Source organism: Papio anubis, chromosome 11 (genome assembly GCF_008728515.1).
Source record: "Papio anubis isolate 15944 chromosome 11, Panubis1.0, whole genome shotgun sequence".
NCBI classification, from domain to species: Eukaryota; Metazoa; Chordata; class Mammalia; order Primates; family Cercopithecidae; genus Papio; species Papio anubis.
In genome coordinates, this window is record NC_044986.1 from 23,522,619 (window position 1) to 23,541,853 (window position 19,235).

At 46.3% G+C, this 19,235-nt stretch overlaps 1 protein-coding gene across 3 annotated transcripts in view; it reads left to right on the forward strand.

Moving 5' to 3' along the window:
• The window catches only part of XPNPEP1 (X-prolyl aminopeptidase 1), a 29,030-nt gene extending 10,268 nt beyond the window's left edge, over positions 1–18,762 (forward strand). For 2 of the 3 annotated variants that reach the window (XM_031652596.1, XM_031652595.1), the window contains exons 7-18: positions 307–517; positions 2,014–2,103; positions 2,751–2,801; positions 4,887–4,945; positions 5,077–5,154; positions 8,000–8,071; positions 9,873–9,933; positions 11,439–11,508; positions 12,397–12,570; positions 13,272–13,348; positions 14,508–14,606; positions 18,220–18,762. In XM_031652596.1, the coding sequence (XP_031508456.1) occupies positions 307–517; positions 2,014–2,103; positions 2,751–2,801; positions 4,887–4,945; positions 5,077–5,154; positions 8,000–8,071; positions 9,873–9,933; positions 11,439–11,508; positions 12,397–12,570; positions 13,272–13,348; positions 14,508–14,606; positions 18,220–18,348 (1,171 nt within the window). In that variant the 3' untranslated portion in view covers positions 18,349–18,762. Of the gene's footprint in view, positions 1–306; positions 518–2,013; positions 2,104–2,750; positions 2,802–4,886; positions 4,946–5,076; positions 5,155–7,999; positions 8,072–9,872; positions 9,934–11,438; positions 11,509–12,396; positions 12,571–13,185; positions 13,221–13,271; positions 13,349–14,507; positions 14,607–18,219 lie in introns of those variants that run through there. The other variant, XM_031652597.1, reaches the window with a different exon arrangement.
• The last annotated feature ends 473 nt before the right edge of the window (positions 18,763–19,235 follow it).

Below are 19,235 nucleotides of genomic sequence, written 5' to 3' on the forward strand. Positions count from 1 at the left end.
TGAGCTGGACAGATTAGATGGAGATTTAGGCTGTGGGTCCCAAGGTCTTAATGAAGGACGGGAAGAGGGTCATCAATGAAGGACACTGCCCAGATTCCTGGCTTGGCGAATTGGGTGAATGATGACAACATAAACAGGGACAGGGAATGCAGCTTGGAGGGCAGGATTTGGGAAAGGAGTGGGGAGGAGAGAAAAGGGGCTTGGTTTTGGTTGCCAGGAAACAGAGCCTGATGTGTATGTCTGTGTTGCCACCCTCTCACTCATGTTGCCTCCTTTTGCTGCCACCCACTTGTCCTCCATCTGCAGGCTCTTCATTGATGGTGACCGCATAGACGCCCCCAGTGTGAAGGAGCACCTGCTTCTTGACTTGGGTCTGGAGGCCGAATACAGGATCCAGGTGCATCCCTACAAGTCCATCCTGAGCGAACTCAAGGCCCTGTGTGCTGATCTCTCCCCAAGGGAGAAGGTGTGGGTCAGCGACAAGGCCAGCTATGCTGTGAGCGAGGCCATCCCCAAGGTTGGTGACCCCACTTTGGTCCATCTAAACTCTGCCACCCCGCTCCCAGTTCTGGTATTGTCTTTGGAGCAGAGGCAGACTTCTGAGGCTGCCTGTTGGATCAGAACTGTGGTCTCCCTGGATGAGGCCTTAGAGCTGGAGCCATATCAAGAGCCTGAGGGCCCTTATTGCTTGTTGAGTCTTGTGTTTTCCAGAGCGTGGCATGAGAGATTATTTTAGGTGGTACACATTGTTATTTAGGTTTACTTAAATTTATCTGTTTTAACAGCATTTAGCGTATAGTAGAAAAACCATAACTAGCAGGAGTTCGTGATATTATAATTATTTAAATAAAGTTGAATTTAATAAAGCTGATTTAAAGATGGTTTAAAGAAAAGTACTAAGTGAATAAGGGTACAGTGGATAAGAAGCTAGGGTAAAAACTGTGCAGGTGGTATGAGAATGCTTGAAGCTTGGGAAATGCTTCTCTACCCCCTCCTTCTGCCCCACCACATTTTATAGCTAAGGACACTTGAGGCCCAGAGAGGACTGCGGAGTTGGGAACTTGTCAAATTCAAGTGATAGTGATAGGCTTGCCCTTTACTGAGCCCTTGCTGGGCAGTGCTAAGCAGCTGACACTTGTTGCCTCATTTTAATTAGGGTCTGGGATAGGACTGGAATCCAGGCCTCTTTAGAGGTAGGCTTTTCTACTGTCCTGCCCTTGGCCTCTGGCTGCCAAGTGGCCTTTGGCAAGCCCAGTGATGTTCTCTCTTCTCCACTGATCAGTGGGCCATCCTGGGCAGAGACCAGGCCTGGCTGTCTAGATCTGGCTTGCCATTGTACCCCTGCCACCGTCACACACAGTGTGACTCCTCCTCTCTCTCTCTCCTCTCTCTCTGGAGAGAAAGAGAAAAGGAGATAAGATCACGAAAGCAATTTGAGAAGCTCTGTGCAAGTGTCAGGTGTGCTGAGGCCCCGTCTGCTGGATTTTAACTTGTTCTCAAATTGGAAAGGGTCTTCTCTAGCCTTTTAAGATCAGATCATTATCAGTAGCTGAGATAGGACCACTGGGTGGGAAGGGAGGGAGCAGGAGACCTCACTCATCAGGTCATGTGCATCACCAGACAGGGAGAAAAAGCCCCCTTTGTACAGCAAGAGAAGGGTGATTTCGGTCAGGCTTTCAGTGGTTAGTGAACTCTAACCACAACCACAGTGGTTTGGAAAGCAGTGTCTTGCTGATGGCAGGCAGCCAGCAGTCTCAAAGAGCTAAGGGAGTGAGGGATGGAAGAGAGACACCTTGTTTGATGTACCTACTCTTTTTGGTTGAGCTGAAGCTCAGGGTCATCAATCAAAAGGTACAGGTCGTTGGGGCCCCAGGGGACAGCTATGTGGGTCCCCAGGGGGAGCTCTTCAAATGATTGGTCTAAAGTAAGTTTTGCTGAGCAAACAGGTTGTTGCCTTGGTCTTGAGTGGGTGCAGCAGGTTTGGTTTCCCACCCTACTGCCCTTTGCCTCTAGGACCACCGCTGCTGTATGCCTTACACCCCCATCTGCATCGCCAAAGCTGTGAAGAATTCAGCCGAGTCAGAAGGCATGAGGCGGGCTCACGTGAGTAGAGGAGCTGGTGCAGAAGATGGGATGTGAGGTGGTCAGAAGGCCTGGCTCCTTCACCTCCTCTGTGGCATTGAGCCTGGCACAAGGTTAGAATCTCTCTGAGCCTCAGCCTCCTGGCCTTCCAGAGTTAATGAGGGAATGAAATAAAATACTTGATGGATTAGATCTTTACAAAGTATAATACACAACACAAAAGGAGATATTGATGATAATAGTGTAGATGATGGTGATGACATGATGCTGTTGAAGCCTCATAAAAGAGCCAGATTGTGTTTCAGAACAAAGGATGGGTCTCAAAAGATTTTGGGCTCAGAGGTGGCTTTTGATAGTGGCCTATTTTTTCCTGGCCCCTGTAGGGTTCTTAACCTTTAAGTTAACCTTTTGGAGGAGCTCCCTGTGCTCTGAGGTGGGGCCTTTCCTGATTGTACCTGAACTACCGAATAGCAGAGGAGCCTTTCCCTGGTAATGGGAGTTGCTGCACACACCGGCTTCCCAGAAATGTCCACATGTAAAGCTCTGGTTGCTGATGGTGTGTGACCCTGCAGGTACAGCCTTCTCAGTATTGCATTAGGGCTAGGCTCTGAATCTGGTCATGTGACTTTCAGTAATAACTTAAAAAAATGTCTCCATTGTTTGCACAGATTAAAGATGCTGTTGCCCTCTGTGAACTCTTTAACTGGCTGGAGAAAGAGGTTGGTTCTTAGTCTTTGTTTAATATGTGGGTATACATTATTCAGACCTACCTCTGCTGACCATGAGGTCTGAGATCTTGAACAAATTTTTGGGCTCTATTTTAATAATACTCTCCGGAAATTTGGTGTGTGTAGATTTCAAAATTCTTTAATTATGAAAATAGTAACAAGAATGAAGGAAGAAGTTCCATAATAGAGTGGATGCTTTTTGGGTTAGGGAATCATAACTAAGTGGAATTTCATTATAAGGAAAAATGACTCTTATAATATTATTATAGGCAAGCTGATTATATTAGGAGAAAAAGATCTTTGTGTACATTTTGAACTTCAGTTTAAGCCATGAACCTTTTTATATTAAATTGACTCTGGGCCGTTAATTTCTTGCTCTAGTTGGCAAGAGGGTGGTTTCTCTGTGCTGTTGTTAAACAGTGTCATGTTCCCTTTAAGTACTGTATAAACAACTCTTTAATTGGAAAAAGAAAATATTGTCTTTATTCCCACCAGTGTAACTTTTTTCCTCATGTTTCCTTCTGGTGATTGTTCATCTATGTAAATTATTATTATTTTTTTTATTTTTATTTTTTTTGAGACGGAGTCTTGCTGTGTCACCCAGGCTGGAGTGCGGTGGCGCAGTCTCTGCTCACTGAAAGCTCTGCCTCCTAGGTTCACGCCATTCTCCTGCCTCAGCCTCCCAAGTAGCTGGGACTACAGGTGCCCGCCACCACACCCAGCTAATTTTTTGTATTTTTAGTAGAGATGGGGTTTCACTGTGGTCTTGATCTCCTGACCTCGTGATCCACCCACCTCGGCCTCCCAAAGTGCTGGGATTATAGGCGTGAGCCACCACCCCCGGCCTTAAATTATTTTTAAAAATATAAATTATTTTTACATGTCTCTTAGTATGCAGATACATTTTTTTTTTCTTTTTCTTTTTTTTCTTTAGAGATGGGGTCTCATCTGTTGCATGGGCTGGAGAGTAGTGGTGTGATCACAGCTCACTGCAGCCTCAGCCTCCCCAAGCTCAGGTGATACTCCCACCTCAGCCTCCCGAGTAGTTGGGACTTCAGGAGTGCATCATCACGCCCAGCTGATTTTTTCTGTTTTTTTTTTTTTTTTTGTAGAGATGGGGTTTTGCCATGTTGCCCAGGCTCAAACTCCTGGGCTCAAGTGATCTGCCTATCTTGACCTCCCAAAGTGCTAGGAATATAGGTGTGAGCCATCACACCTGGTTTAGATACGATTTTGTGTTTTGTTTATTTTATTCTCTTAGACTCATAGTGTGAACATTTTCCATGTACGTTGAGGCCTTAAAAAAGGATCCACTCAAGCCTGTAATCCCAGCACTTTGGGAGGCCGAGACGGGCGGATCACGAGGTCAGGAGATCGAGACCATCCTGGCTAACACGGTGAAACCCCGTCTCTACTAAAATATACAAAAAAACTAGCCGGGCGCGGTGGCGGGCGCCTGTAGTCCCAGCTACTCGGGAGGCTGAGGCAGGAGAATGGCGTGAACCCGGGAGGCGGAGCTTGCAGTGAGCTGAGATCCGGCCACTGCACTCCAGCCTGGGCGGCAGAGCGAGACTCCGTCTCAAAAAAAAAAAAAAAAAAAAAAACAAAAAAGGATCCAAATGAAAACTCATCTAGTGGCTATACTGATTTACTAACCCAGTCCTCCTATTTTTAAATGTTTGGGTTGTTTTTAATTTTTTGCTGTTATCAGTAATCCTGCAATAGTATCTCTGCATTTATCTTTTTTATTTCTCTAGAATGATTTTCTTAGGATGATTTCTTAGGAGGGGATGCTTTTGAATTTTTAAACTTAGATACATTGTTTTGGGAGGTTTTAGGATAAAATACTGAAGCACAATAGTTGAGTGAAAAATCAAACGAATAGAAACTGTTATATTTTAGATAGCTTTGGTGAGAACCTTTGGGAGTTCTCCCTTGCTGAGGATGTATCCTGTAGATTGGGCAGTTGGGATGAAGAAATTGAGGAAAAAGTAAGCTTTTAAAGTATCTCCTCTAATTTGTAAGAGGCACACATGGATTTATCTCACCAGATGATTATAAGCAATTTTCTCATAGGTTCCCAAAGGTGGTGTGACAGAGATCTCAGCTGCTGACAAAGCTGAGGAGTTTCGCAGGTGAGGATCCATTTGGGGGGACCCAGGAACCTCGTGCTGATTTTCTTGCAAGTTGAATGAGGCTGGAAGGGCCCTGAATCTTAGCACAGTAAAAACCTTTAAGCCACTCTGCTTCTGTCTTTCTGTTACAGACAACAGGCAGACTTTGTGGACCTGAGCTTCCCAACGATTTCCAGTACGGGACCCAACGGCGCCATCATTCACTACGCGTAAGGCATGCGGAGGAGCATGCTGCCGGGCATTGCTGCTTCTGCACAGGAGCCTGAGCAGGGGAGAGACATTATTTTACCAGAGGCCTCTGTGCCCACCTTCATCTGTCTGTTGAGACTGTAAAATGAAGAGAAATAAGACCTCTAAGGTTTTGTTTTCTCCCAATCCCCAAGCCTCTGCCTTTTGGGAGCCTCCTCTTAGGCTCAATATGGCACTGGCATTCTCTACATTGTAGTCAGCTGGGTGTCCGTGTCCCTCTTTCCTTTTTGAAGCTGCAGGAACTGTATGTATAGCCCTTGCATCTTGATGACTGGGTTTTTTTTTTTTTTTTTTTTGTGACGGAGTCTCGCTCTGTCACCCAGACTGGAGTGCAGTCGCGCGATCTCCGCTCAATGCAAGCTCCACCGCCTCCCAGGTTCACGCCATTCTCCTGCCTCAGCCTCCCTAGAAGCTGGGACTACAGGCGCCCACCACCACGCCCGGCTAATTTTTTTTTTTTTTGTATTTTTAGTAGAGACGGGGTTTCACCATGTTCGCCAGGCTGGTCTCGATCTCCTGACTTCGTGATCTTCCCGCCTCGGCCTCCCAAAGTGCTGGGATTACAGGCGTGAGCAACCGCGCCCAGCGGGTTTTTTTTTTTTTTTTTTTTTTGAGACGGAGTCTCCCTCTGTTGCCCAGGCTGGAGTGCAGTGGCCGGATCTCAGCTCACTGCAAGCTTTGCCTCTCGGGTTCACGCCATTCTCCTGCCTCAGCCTCCCGAGTAGCTGGGACTACAGGCGCCTGCCACCTCACCCGGCTAGTTTTTTGTATTTTTTTTAGTAGAGACGGGGTTTTTCACCGTGTTAGCCAGGATGGTCTCGATCTCCTGACTTCGTGATCCACCTGTCTCGGCCTCCCAAAGTGCTGGGATTACAGGTGTGAGCCACTGCGCCCGGCAGGGTTTTTTTGTGTTTTTTTTTTTTTGAGACAAGGTCTTGCTCTGCTGCCCAGGCTGGAGTGCAGTGGTGCTGTCCGACTCACTGCAACTTTGAATTCCTAGACTCAAGCAGTTCTCCTGCCTCAGCCTCCTGAGTCACTGGGACTAAAGGCGTGTGCTACCACTCCTGGCTAATTTTTACATTTTTTTTGGTAGAGATGAGGATCTTGATGTGTTGCCCAGCCTTGTCTCGAATTTCTGGACTCAAGCAGTCCTCTTGCCTCAGCCTCCTAAAGTGCTGGGATTACAGGCGTGAGCCACTGTGCCTGACCCATGGCTGGAATTTTTGAGTGGTTTTCTTTCCTGGTAATAGCAGTTGTTTTGTACTAGTCTGTATATCTTGTGAGCTCCGTCAGTTGCATACCAAAAAACCTTAGCACTATGTTGTGGGGCAACCTGTTTTAGGTGGAGAGTACCCTCTCTTCCTGTCTCCCAGAGCCTGAAGCCTGGCACCCCAGTATGTGGTATTTTTACCACATGGTCTACAAGAACCCATGGACCCACAGGGCCGAGCCTCCCTTCCCTGTGAGACAGAGGGGCACTGATATGTTTAGGACTGACAGGACTGACAGATCCTAAGACAGGATGGTGGGAAATGTCATTAGGTGTGGCCGTTGGGCTTCAGCCTCGGCTCTGCCTGATTCAAACCGCTTTGCTTTGCATTGGGTATTTTGAGTTCTGTGCTTCCCCATCTGTTATATGCACAGCCAGTGAAGGAACACTGTCTCTCTGTGCTGTGCTTGGGCACACATTTTTCCCCCTTTGAATAATTGCTTTTAGAGTTTTTCGTCTTGGGGCAGATTTTGAAGCTGTGTGTGGGAGACAGTCACAGATGTGACAGTACAGTTCCCTCGCTTAATGCTTCTGTTCCAGCCTAAAAATATCAGAGGGACTTCAGTTTTTGTTTAACTCAGGATGAATTTCCTGGCTGGATACTCTCCTAGAATTTTGTGTATAATTAAAACATTAAACAATTCCAGGGAAGAAATTTGCCTCTGCTTTGGCACTTCTTCATTGTGGGTGGTTGGAAGCCTGTTTAGAGGCAGGGTTCTGGAGGGCACCGGTTGTCTGTTTCAGTTGTTCAGCTTGTATGTGGACTGGTGCCCTTATTGCTGAAGAGGGGGTGGTACCTGGAGATGGAGGACAACCTCACTTCAGCTGCAGGGCAGAGGCATGGAGTGCTCTCATCCCTTCGGGCGTTTCCCAGTGCAGTGATATTGTTTCGAAAATGGCATGGGGAAAGCGATCACTTTTTGAAAATACCTCATGTTTGTTTGAAAAAAGTGCTCCAGCAGAAGAATATCATGATCCATTCCTTTTCCCAGCAAAATTCCTTTAGTTTTTCTCCCAAATTGAGACATTTACTCCTGCCTGTCCAGTGGGCAGGGAAGCGAGTGGGGAGGTACCTGCTGGGGTCAGGGCTGAAGGAGGGGCCTGGAGGCTGAGGCAGGGGCCTGGGGCTCCCAGAGACAAGCAAGTCTGCAGTGACTCCAGGCTGCTCCTGTCCCAGTTCCCAGGACTCTAGCTAGGTCCTGTTGCTTCTAAGGATTCTCATTTTTTTAGCTTTGACAATTATCTTTTGAACACCTGTTTTATTCTAGACACAAACAGAGGTAGACATAAAGAAATGTGTTATTTTTCCCCTCTTGAGCTCTTTATCTCAGTTGGGGAGATAGGTTGATTGGATTTTTGAAAAGTAGAAGTTTAATATTAGTTGAAATAATTCATTTATTGGGTAACTTATTTTGATATAATTTCAGGCTTATGTAAGTTGCAAGAATAGTATAAAGAGCTCTTGTGTGTCCTCCTCCCAGATTCACTAAGTGTTTACGTTTGTGGAATAATTAATTTTTAATTAACTTTGTTAGGCCAGTCCCTGAGACGAATAGGACCTTGTCTCTGGATGAGGTGTACCTCATTGACTCGGGTGCTCAATACAAGTAAGTAAACCAGGACTGCTGTGGAACTTGACTCTGTGATTCAAGGCAGTTGAGAAGGTGGACAGCTGAGCTCCAGCTGAGAGTACTCAGCTGGTCATCACACCCTGTGCTGGCCACTAATGGAATCGTTCCTGTGTCTTGTCCTTTTTTTCACCCCTATTTGAAATAGCCCAATTGTGACTCTGTTCTCACAAAAGACTGTTTGATAGAAATGTTATAGTCCTTGGCCGGAAGTTTTAAAAATATAATTAAACAGCTGTGAAATAAAGCAAGCTTTTGGAACCGTTGAAAGTTTTCCACCCCAGCCCATGAACTGCCTGCTGGTTCCCTGTACTTGCAGCCGCCCCAGGGCCTTACGAAGTCAGGGATTCATTTTGAATGAATGGGTGAGAAATGAGGGCTGCCGCCAGATTTCTGAATTCCCTTCTCCATGTTTTGCTGCTTTCACAGCTATCTTCTCTGGAAAAGTTCCTCAGAGAAGAACCCAAGATATGGTTGGGTCTTGTTACGGAACCCATGAGAAGGAGTAAGAATAGACCCTGTCTGCGTTAGGAGAGCACGAGCAAGGCCTTTTAATGCTGCTCCATTCCCCACTGAATTTGGGACTGTGGCTAAGGGAGGACCTAATTATTGAATGAGCTCAGCCAATTATGTGGCAGCCATGCCTGGCCTTGGGACACAGGGGTGTTAATAATATCAGCCTAGAGCTAAGGATTGCTTGGTAATGGTGTAAACTTTTGTTCTCTTCTAAATTTTAGCAGAATTCTAGAAGTTATCCTTTCTATGTCAGGGATATAGTCTAGTATGTGTTAAGATATGTACTTGGATATTTTTAGGGTCTCTGTCCAGGAATCCCCCTGCTGTTCTAACAGGAGGAGTTGGGTTTTGGCCCTCTTTTGCTAGAGATGGGCTCCTGTTTTCTTTGCCTTCTTGCGTCTTGTTCATAACCCCAGTGATAGTGTTTCTCGTGAAGCAGCCCTTACGCTGTAGACCAAGAATGTGTGTGTCAGGGGCTGACGTCACTCCCACTTTATTTAGCCATCCCTGCATTCACATTTTGTTTCATTTTTAAAAATAACTTTATTGGGGTAAAATTTATGTACCATGTAATTCACCCGCTTAAAATATACAATTAATTTTTTTTTTGTATATTCACAGAGTTTTGCAGCCATCAGCACAATCAAGTTTAGAACATTTTCATTACCCCAGAAAGAAACCTCATACCCAATAGCAGTCACTGCCCCCTTTTCCAATAGCCTGGAGAACCACTACTCTCCTTTCTGTTTCTATGGATTTGCCTATCCTGGACACTTCATAGAAGTGGAATTGTGTTATGTATGGCTTTCTGTGTCTGGCTTCTGTCATTTAGCACAATGTCTTCCAGGTTCATCCATGTTGCAGCATGTATCAGTATTCCATTCCTTTTTATTACTGAATAGTATTGCACTGTGTGGATAGTCCCCTATTTTGTTTATCCGTTCATCAGTTGTTGGACATTTCAACTGTTTCCACCTTTTGGCTATTATGATTAATGTGGCTATGAACTTTCATATACAAGTTTTTGTGTGGATGTATGTTTTTGGTTCTCTTGGATATATAACTAGAAGTGGAATTGCTGGGTCATATCGTGACTATGTTTAGCCTTTTAAAGAACTGCAAACTACTTTCAAAGATGGCTGTGCTGTTGTACATGCCCACCAGTATTGTGTGGGGCTTCTCACTTGTCTGCATGCTTGCCTGTGTCATATTTGACTTAAAGCTTATTTTGACGGGAAACCAATTTGTCCTTTTTTTTGGAAAGGGATGGCACCACAGATGTAACACGGACAATGCATTTTGGGACCCCTACAGCCTACGAGAAGGTAAGGTGGAGGCCAAAACCTTAAGAGGTCCTCTCTGATTTCTTAAGAAGATAATTGCTTTTATGAAAAGAGATAGTATAAAGAAGTAAAAATTACATGTGGGGTAGTAAAATTACTCACTGCTGTGGAGTCAGGCTTATCTGCTTCACGAGGTTCATATAATTAATTATTGGAGTAAGACATTTGGAGAAATTTTTAAAGCATTCTGCTGTGGTTAGGGCAGCTCAGTTGCAAGTTTAAATATAATAGCTTTGGCCTTCTCTTGAGTCAGGAAATGCCTTTGAGGCTGGGGATGAGATAGTGAAATATATGCTTTTTAAGCAGTGTCTAGATTTGATTTTGAAGGCCACCCCCTTCTTTTTTCGAGATTCCTGTTTACAGGCTTAACTCTCTGGGAACTTTCCGAAATGACAGACTCTGTTAAGTTTCTGGTATGATTGGCATGGAAAGGGGAAAGAGAGCTGTGAGGCGGAGAGATGTGTACCAGGGGTCTGGAGACCTGGCTTCAGAGCTTCTCTGCCATTTACTAGCTCTGTGACGTTGAACAAAGCAGTCACCATCCATAAAAATAAGAATAAAAGGACTCACCTTCCCAGCTGCCTGTGAATTCCCTTGAGCCCAGCCAGTTCCTGGATCATAGTCACTGCTCAGCAAATGCTGATTGAGCACCTAAATGAATCCATTTGTCCAAGGGAGCTCCTTCAGGAAGATTATCCAAGGAAAAGGGTTTTATGCAATGTAGTGGGGCAGGTTTCATTGTCTTGGTCCCTTGCCTTGTCCCTTTGTATGCACCAGTGCCGTAGAAGAGTTTAGACCTTGCGTCTAGGATTATTTTGGTGTGACTCTTTTTGTGCTTTTCAAAGAGCTCAATCAGGCTGAGGAGAAAGGAGTTTTAGTCCTGACTCTGCACCTTACTGGCAAGCCGCTACACTTCTGAGTAGCACTTCTCTTGTCCGGACAGTGGGGATAACCCCTGAAGATAGGATGGTGGTAGGAAGCACAGCTGCTGAAGCAAGACTGCTTGGCCCCAAGGCCAGATGCTGCCACTTCCGCACTGTGTGATCTGGGCATGCTACTGAATCTCTGTGAAGCGAGGATAACAGTAGTGCCTCCATCGCGAAGTGTGGGATCAAACATGCAGTGCTTACAATAGTGTGTGGCACAGAGGACTCGCTCAGTAAATGTTAGCTAGGGTCATCAGTACTTTTTATTACTTTTCCGTTCTTTCTAAGGCTCACATGATGGAGTATGTCAGAGTGTTCATTATAAAGTCCTGTGGGGTCATCTCTCTGACAGTGCTCTTCTACTAAATTGAATTTCAAGATTTTCTGGGAAATTGGCCCCATGGCCAGGCTTTTTTTCCACCAGATTTTTTTCTTTTTACTTACATTGTCTCTGTGATATTGCTAAAAACTTTAGCAGGCAGGATTTTGTGAACTACCAGAAAACTACAGGATTAGGCATCTGTCCCCATTCTGCAACATGCCCCTGGGTTTTCTTTGCAGGAATGCTTCACATATGTCCTCAAGGGCCATATAGCTGTGAGTGCAGCTGTTTTCCCGACTGGAACCAAAGGTAGGTGGTGCATTCTGTCACATGGCAGGCTCTTTTTCTTGTTCGAGAATCAGATATGTCTATGTTTGAGTGAAAGAACATGTCCTTCCGTCACTGTGAGGTCCCCAGCCCACTTCAGGCCCAGCCAGGTGCTCATGGGGTGAGTCTGCAGAACCCACTGACTGAGCCCAGAGGCCTCAGGGAGCTGGGGTTAGGATTGGGCCCAGTACCTGCTGTGCACCTTTCTCCTGACCACTTAGGTATTGGATGACACATGTGGATGGCTCCCAGGAGAGGACAAACCAGATGGGAAGGTCACAGGGCCTGAGTGGAAGTTGGTGCAGCCTCCTGTCTGCCCTTTAGTACTGAGCTAGTGCTTCCTTTCTGGATTCTTAGGATTTATTTTACTGGGACCCTGACTTCAGCTAGGTACTACTTTGCTTGAGGCCTGGTAGGTGGAGCATTGGACTGGGCATTGACAAGACCTGGGCTGCCTTGCTTCTGGGTAGATGAGACGTGTACTCATCTCCCTAGGCCTCAGTTGCCTCATCTGTCATGCCTGCCTGCCTGCTTGCAGTCTGATTAGAGTCTCATCTTTGTAATTCTGAAACCTTAGGGTCGCAGAGCTGGGAAGGGAATGTCCGTGTCTTCTGTGGCCTCTGTGTGCTGTAGGTGTCTATCGCACCTCACCAGCATCCTGAATGGATGATTGCCTAGCTTCGGACTGAACTTTGATTGTTCCTCAGGAGATCTGATTGTTAGAAAGTTCTTCCTTGTGCTGTGCTGAAATCTGAACCCTCCAGTAACTTACCTATTGGTTTCTGTTTCACGTTCTGGAGCCAAACGTAATAAATCTAATGTCTTAAAGCTCTGTACAAATATCATTAAGTGGCTCTTTCTATCTTTCAGGTCACCTTCTTGACTCCTTTGCCCGTTCAGCTTTATGGGATTCAGGCCTAGATTACTTGCACGGGACTGGACATGGTGTTGGGTCTTTTTTGAATGTCCATGAGGGTCCTTGCGGCATCAGTTACAAAACATTCTCTGATGAGCCCTTGGAGGCAGGCATGATTGTCACCGATGGTAAGTATCCATCACATATGGGGCATGCATGGATCCTTGAGCCTTTTTGAAAGCTATTTGTTGTTTTTTATTTTTTAATTAGTTTAAATTGGCAGTAATTTTCCCTTTCTAACAATAATGAAGTTTTCTGATTATAGAACTGATACATGTTCATTTTAGAAAAAACGAGATGGGAACTGTGTGAAAAGAAAATGAAAATCATTTGCAATCTAACCACTCAGGGGAAACATGACTTAATGTTTTGCTGTATTAGCTTTTGGTCTTTCAGATATGTAGATATCATTTTTTAAAAAAACCACTGAGATCATACTGGGTGTCTTGTCTATGTTCTGCTTTCTTACTTGATATACTGCTTTCCCCAGGTCATTGCCAAGTCTTTGTAAATATATTTTAATGCTTTCATTATTGTGTCTTATGGATGTGAACCATGATTTATTTAGTGGATCCATTGTTATTGTACTCCTTACCCTGTAGCCAGTGTGCAGGGACTTCAGAGTCTAGCTTTCTGTACCTCAAATGCTTATAAAAAAGTGGCCATATGAGAGAAGGTGGCATCTCTGGGCTCTTACACTGGATAGAGTGAGCCTTTCACCTGTTTCTTCTCCTTTGGAGTAGGGCAGTCATCCCAGGAGTGAAAGGTTCTCTCTGTGGACATCATCATCGTGGGCTGCTTCTCATTTTTGGGATTTGGTTTGTTTTAGAGCCTGGGTATTATGAAGATGGGGCTTTTGGAATTCGCATTGAGAATGTTGTTCTTGTGGTTCCTGTGAAGACCAAGGTGAGTATTTATTAAAAAATTTTTTCCTGTTCCTTAATGTGGGAGGATGAAGACTTAATGTCTTTGGAGCCAAGAGTATGCCATTCTGGGGCCAACATGGAGCCTTCTTCTCCAGATATCAGGGACTTTCCTGGAAACCACACTCCTTGCCTGCACAGCCAGAAAGAAAATCCTTAATGAACTAGGATCCAGAACTGGGATTCACGGACCATCAGGCTGATGCTTGCTTCACATAATTTGGGGCTCACAGTTTCCTATAGGCGGCCTGTTGTCTCTTCTGCTGGGGATGCCTGTTCAAGGTGCTAATTTCCAGGCCCATCCCAGACCCTAGAATCTCCACGGTGGGGGGCCTGGAAGCTGTAATTTTGTCACACTCCCCAGGTGACTTTTATTAGGTAAAGTTGAGGAACCCTGAGTTATCCAAGGGTCAGCCTCAAAGGCAATACAAGACAGGTGTTTCACCCTCTTCCCTCATCAGTGTTACCAAGGCTGCAGGGTTTTAGGCCCTAGGCTTTACCTAAAAGACCTGTTTGTGCCTCCTCCATTGGTGGAATTGAACAGTTGGAGGGAAGTAGCTTCCTGTGTCAGCAAGGAGGTTGACTGTGGGGATATGCTCTCTGCTTTGGCATGGAAGTGACTATTCTTGGAAGTGACCTCCCGTCTTATTCCCAAAAGCTGCCATGAACAGAAACCCGACATATTCTTGTGTGCTCCAGTGGATAGATGTGTTGTCGCCTGACGGGCCTGGCTGGGTCAAGGCAGGCCACACACTTGACTGCTAAAAAAATGATATTGAGGACTTACACCCTTGCATCCTGGAGAATCAAAACCAGAGATGCCCTTGCGCCCAGACACCCCCATGCCCTGCCCCCGTTTCCTGTCACAGTAGACATTAGCCTTGTGGAACTGCTGCTGGGAGCCCCTCAGCACCCTTTGTTTGGCCCTTCCTGATGGCACAGGCCGTTGTTTGCGCAGTGGAGGAGCTCTTGGAAAGTGGCATCAGGTTTCCTGTGTGTCTGTGAAAAGTGGTGACCAGCTCACCACATCTTGGCTCCCAGTTACCCCGGCTCTGAGGGATGGCATGCTGATGGAATGACCTCATGGTGCTTCAGCACAGTAAAGAGGAGTAAAAACGTCTATTTTCTTCTTTCTCCCACAGTATAACTTTAATAACCGGGGAAGCCTGACCTTTGAACCTCTAACTTTGGTTCCAATTCAGACCAAAATGATAGATGTGGATTCTCTTACAGACAAAGAGGTAATGGGGAAGTCTTGGTGGGCAGGCATGTTACTAGGGGAGATGGAGACTACCCTAAATAGTTCTAATCCATTCTCTAAATCCTAAATTCTCTAATTCATTTTCACTTTGTAATTTTTAAATTTAGAGGTCTAGGCCAGTTGAGTCTGAAAGCCCTAGGTTTTCTGAGGACTCTTGAGCTTTTCCTGTATTTGTTGGGCCTCCAGGTGGAGATAGTCCTGTTCCCCACAGCCATTCTAGGGCTGTAGGGTTTTGTGGGTGGAACTCGTACGCCACTGTTTAGCTGCACTGTTCCTCCGTAGCTGCACTGAGGCGTGTTTAGCAAATATGAGCCTATGTGTGTTCCCTACAAGAAGCCAGATGGATGGTGGGGCCTCTTGGCCACTGTACATACCAGATTGTTTTCTTGTGTTACATGAAACATTAACGAAATGCAAAGCAAAATCTATTATCATGTGTCCCATTTTCACACAGACAAGGAGAAAGATAGTACCAGCCCTTCTTGGTTACTACTGTGGTCACTCTGGGGCAGTGAAACCCTTCACAAAGCCTGGGGCACAACAGTGCTTACTTGCTTAGCTCAGAGGGTTATGGGTCTTAACTCCTTCAGACCCTGGACTGGTAAGGCCAGGTGAGATCGCAGTCCTGGGGACATGAGTAAGGCCTGAAGAGTCACACAGATGATCAAGGTCAGAGCAGAAACAAGGGTAAGAAATGGGGTAGGAACTGTTAGCACTAGACAGACAAAACAGTTCCCAAACCAGGAAACTGGAAGCCAGGAGGACACAAATTCCAGAGCAAGGCAGGGGTCAGAAGTTTCAATGAAAAGCAAATGACTGGTGGGAGCCGAAGGCAGGGTAAGCACGGTGGTTTACTCTGGGAATAAGATTTTGTTATTTGAGGCAGCCGCTGGCCTTTGAGTGCCTCTCAAGGCAGGAAAATTTCCTCACTGGTGCCCGCTTGGGCCTTGTTCTTGGCACTATAAAGGAAAGGGTCTTTGGGGGTCAAGGACCTTCCCTTCCACAGGAGCTGTGGAACGGGATTCTTCCAGCTAGAAGCCTCCTGCCTGTTCCAGCTCACAGGTGGGTGACGAGAAAGGCCACCCACTTCTGCTTAGCTTTCCTCTGTGCTTGAGTGCCTCTGCTTAACCATCCGTGCCCTTGGTTCAGCTGAACATTCGCACTCACAGGACCCACATGGGCCCTGCTGATACTGGGTGGGTTATGCAGCTTGCAGATGGATGTGGAAAAGGAGACTCAGCCTGTCAGCACAGTGTCCAGTGTGTCTCTTCAGCAGGAAGAGTCTTTCCAGTGTCCAGGGCTCTTGTCCAGCCCCTGTAAGTGTTGCCTTAGCTGAGAGGAAATGAGAACACATAGGTGGGCATGGGAGCCACCCTGCTTAGAATCCCTCTGCCCCATAGGAACCAGTGTCTTTTGTAATGGCCCTTGGGCACAGCTTCCAGGGACTTAGCAAGGGGCTTTCCAGTAATACGTCATTTTGTACTCTTGGAGTCCAAGGCTGTGGCTTCCTGCCAAGTAATTCTAGGTCATGCTGTCTTTCCTGTCCACATAAAGTGTACCCATCAGGAGGCATTTCTCCCATATGACATTCCCCTTTATCCAGGGAAGTAGTGTATGAGGAAGTTTAAGCGAGGCCATTTTTCCTTGAAGGAGAAAGAATCAGTCTACTCCCGTGACACTGGACATAGACCAGGGATCTGTGTTACGCTGTGGTTCATTCCTGGACCTTGCATGCCCACATGATTGAACTATTCTTTCGGCCAGTTACTCTTTGTGGGGCAGATAATGTCTTCTTAAAATACCTGGCTTTTAAAATATCTGGTCATTTGCCCTTTTCTATTTAGCCTGTCTTTTGGAGTCACTTTAGGGACTTTTTGGTTGGGGTCTGCATTCTCATCACTTATCACCAGATGGCAGCAAAGGACCTTGTTCGGATGGGAATATGGCCTGCTGCAGACTGTCAGGGCCTTGTGATGGTCCTCAGGCCCCGCCGAGGCTGTCCACACTCCCACTTTTCCCTCCCTGCTCTCAACCAAAAGGGCTTTGGGAGTTTGGCTGTGGCCCCAGGCTTACACCAGGATGCTGCCTTCGCCTTACTGTTGAGCTGCTTTGGCCAGTAGGCTGCTTTGTAGCCCTGCTGGCCTTGCTGTGGACACATAGCAGTTTGCCTGCTTTTGACATCGTCCCCTGCCCCCGTCACTTCCCTGACTCCCAGAAGGGGCTAGTAGGCTAGTAGGCTCTTCTCAGTAGGCATTGGAACCCTGGCTGGGTCACAGCCAGTTGGTAACAGCACCCTATCTGTCTGCCATCAGTCCTTTGTAATTAATGGGCTTGTGTGCCCATCCTGACCCCAGCTGGGGTTATTTAAAGCCAGCGGGGCTTTGGTACCTGGCTGGATTGTAGTCCCTGAAGCCAGTACTTCTGTAACATCCCTGCCCTCCAAAATGGCCTTTGACTCATTTATGACAACCACACCTGTGGCACTATCAGTCTCCTCAGCTTCCAGACAGCTACCCCATAGACAGTGATGAGAGTGGCTTGTTGTCCTCTTGGTAAAACCTGCTTCACTCCAGACTTCACCTTTTTCCCTGTACAACCAAGGGGGATTTTGCCATCATGTCTAGTGGATCAGCCCCTGCCTAGGCACCAAGTCCTGCCAGCAGGTCCTTCCTTTCTCTCTCTTTTTTGTCTCCTGTTCTTGTGGCATGTTGAGTTGAGAGTCTGAAAACTAAGCTTACTCCCAGCCCCACTCTGCTGCACCACAGTCTTTTTTTTTTTTTTTTTTTTTTTTTTTTGAGACGGAGTCTCGCGCTGTGTTACCCAGGCTGGAGTGCAATGGCGCGATCTCGGCTCACTGCAAGCTCCGCCTCCCAGGTTCACGCCATTCTCCTGCCTCAGCCTCCGAGTAGCTGGGACTACAGGCGCCCGCCACCACGCCCGGCTAGTTTTTTGTATTTTTAGTAGAGACGGGGTTTCACCGTGTTAGCCAGGATGGTCTCGATCTCCTGACCTCGTGATCCACCCGCCTCGGCCTCCCAAAGTGCTGGGATTACAGGCTTGAGCCACCGCGCCCGGCCACACCACAGTCTTTAACCACCGCAGGTTTTGGGTTCATCTAGGCAGCTACACTCAAAAGACACTCATGGGCTTGACTGACCCTAGTTTTTTATTCAACTTTTTCAGTGGATGTAGGATATGTAGCTCAGTGTGTTGGCAGGACAGTTTCGGGTGTCTCTCTTAGTAGGAGCTCTCAGAGAGTCCAGGGGCTCTTCCCCAGCTTACCGCCTCTCAGGATGGCTCAGGTGTAAGGGAATGAAGCCACACAGGTGGGAGCAGGAGCTTAGAGTCTACTGTCTATAATAGTAAACTGTTCTGGGGGCCTTTTCACCAGAAGCCATGAAGTCTGGTCCTATGTATTTCCAGGGAAACTGAACACAAGGAAAACACTCATCTGTGAGTAAGGAGAAAGGGTGTTGCACACCTTTTCTCTCAGCTTGTGATCTTAGCACATGGGGGCCCTTGCTGTTGACCTGTTTATCCAGTTGTTAAAGATGGGGTGGTGAATACTGTGTCTGTCCTTCTCTCCCCTGCAGTGCGACTGGCTCAACAATTACCACCTGACCTGCAGGGACGTGATTGGGAAGGAATTGCAGAAACAGGGCCGCCAGGAAGCTCTCGAGTGGCTTATCAGAGAGACGCAACCCATCTCCAAACAGCATTAATACCTCCCTGGTTTTGTTTTTACAAAATGGTCTGGGGAAAGGAAGAAACGTGGCAGATCCCTGACATCTTTCCCCTTTCCTCTCCTTCTTCCCTACCTCCCCTTTTTACTTTAGACTTTAAGAAGAATAGAAAATCTTCTTATCCTCTTTGATATTTTATTGCAAACACTGAGTCTTTTATGATTTTTTAATTGTTGAGAACGAGCCAAGAATAAAATTGCTGCACCAGAAGGAGGGCCCCTCCAAAGTCGAACACTTGATGAAAGGGAGTTGCCCTGACTTCTCTGGCCAGTGATGGGGAAACAATGAGTGCTCCATGATGGTCATGTTCCAGGTGCTAGTACATCATTCATGATCACCTTAATGCTCATGAGACTATATTTATGATCAGTGAATAAAAATGTCAAAACTGTGCTTTGTCTTAGCTGTCTCTTTCTTCATGGTGCTGTCCCCCAGCATGTCAGGTGAGCTGATCTCCAGGGCTGCTGGTTCTGTGGCAGACATTTCCTAGGTGGTAGGGCCCCTTTGAGAGGAGACCCCTGGCTTTGCTGCACATTTGGGGGCTTATCTGTAAGCTTTTTCTTTTCTCTAGAAAACCTAATATGGTATTTTTATCTCAGTTTTTTTTTTTCTGATTTTAAAATGTGTCACTGCTATGCAAAACACAATAAAAATTATGTAAAAAGTCAGTTTTCCAGAAGTCACCCTATAGTAGATGCCTCAAGTGTCTTACCTACATGGCCACAGCTCTCATTGTTCTGTTACTTGTAGGCAGGATTCTGTGACAAATGTCTGCAACTCCCATTCTGTAGGATTTCTTTTGACTTGTATATGTGGGGCGAGCTCCAAGGGTTGGAGAGTTAATATCCCTGAGATCTCAGACCATC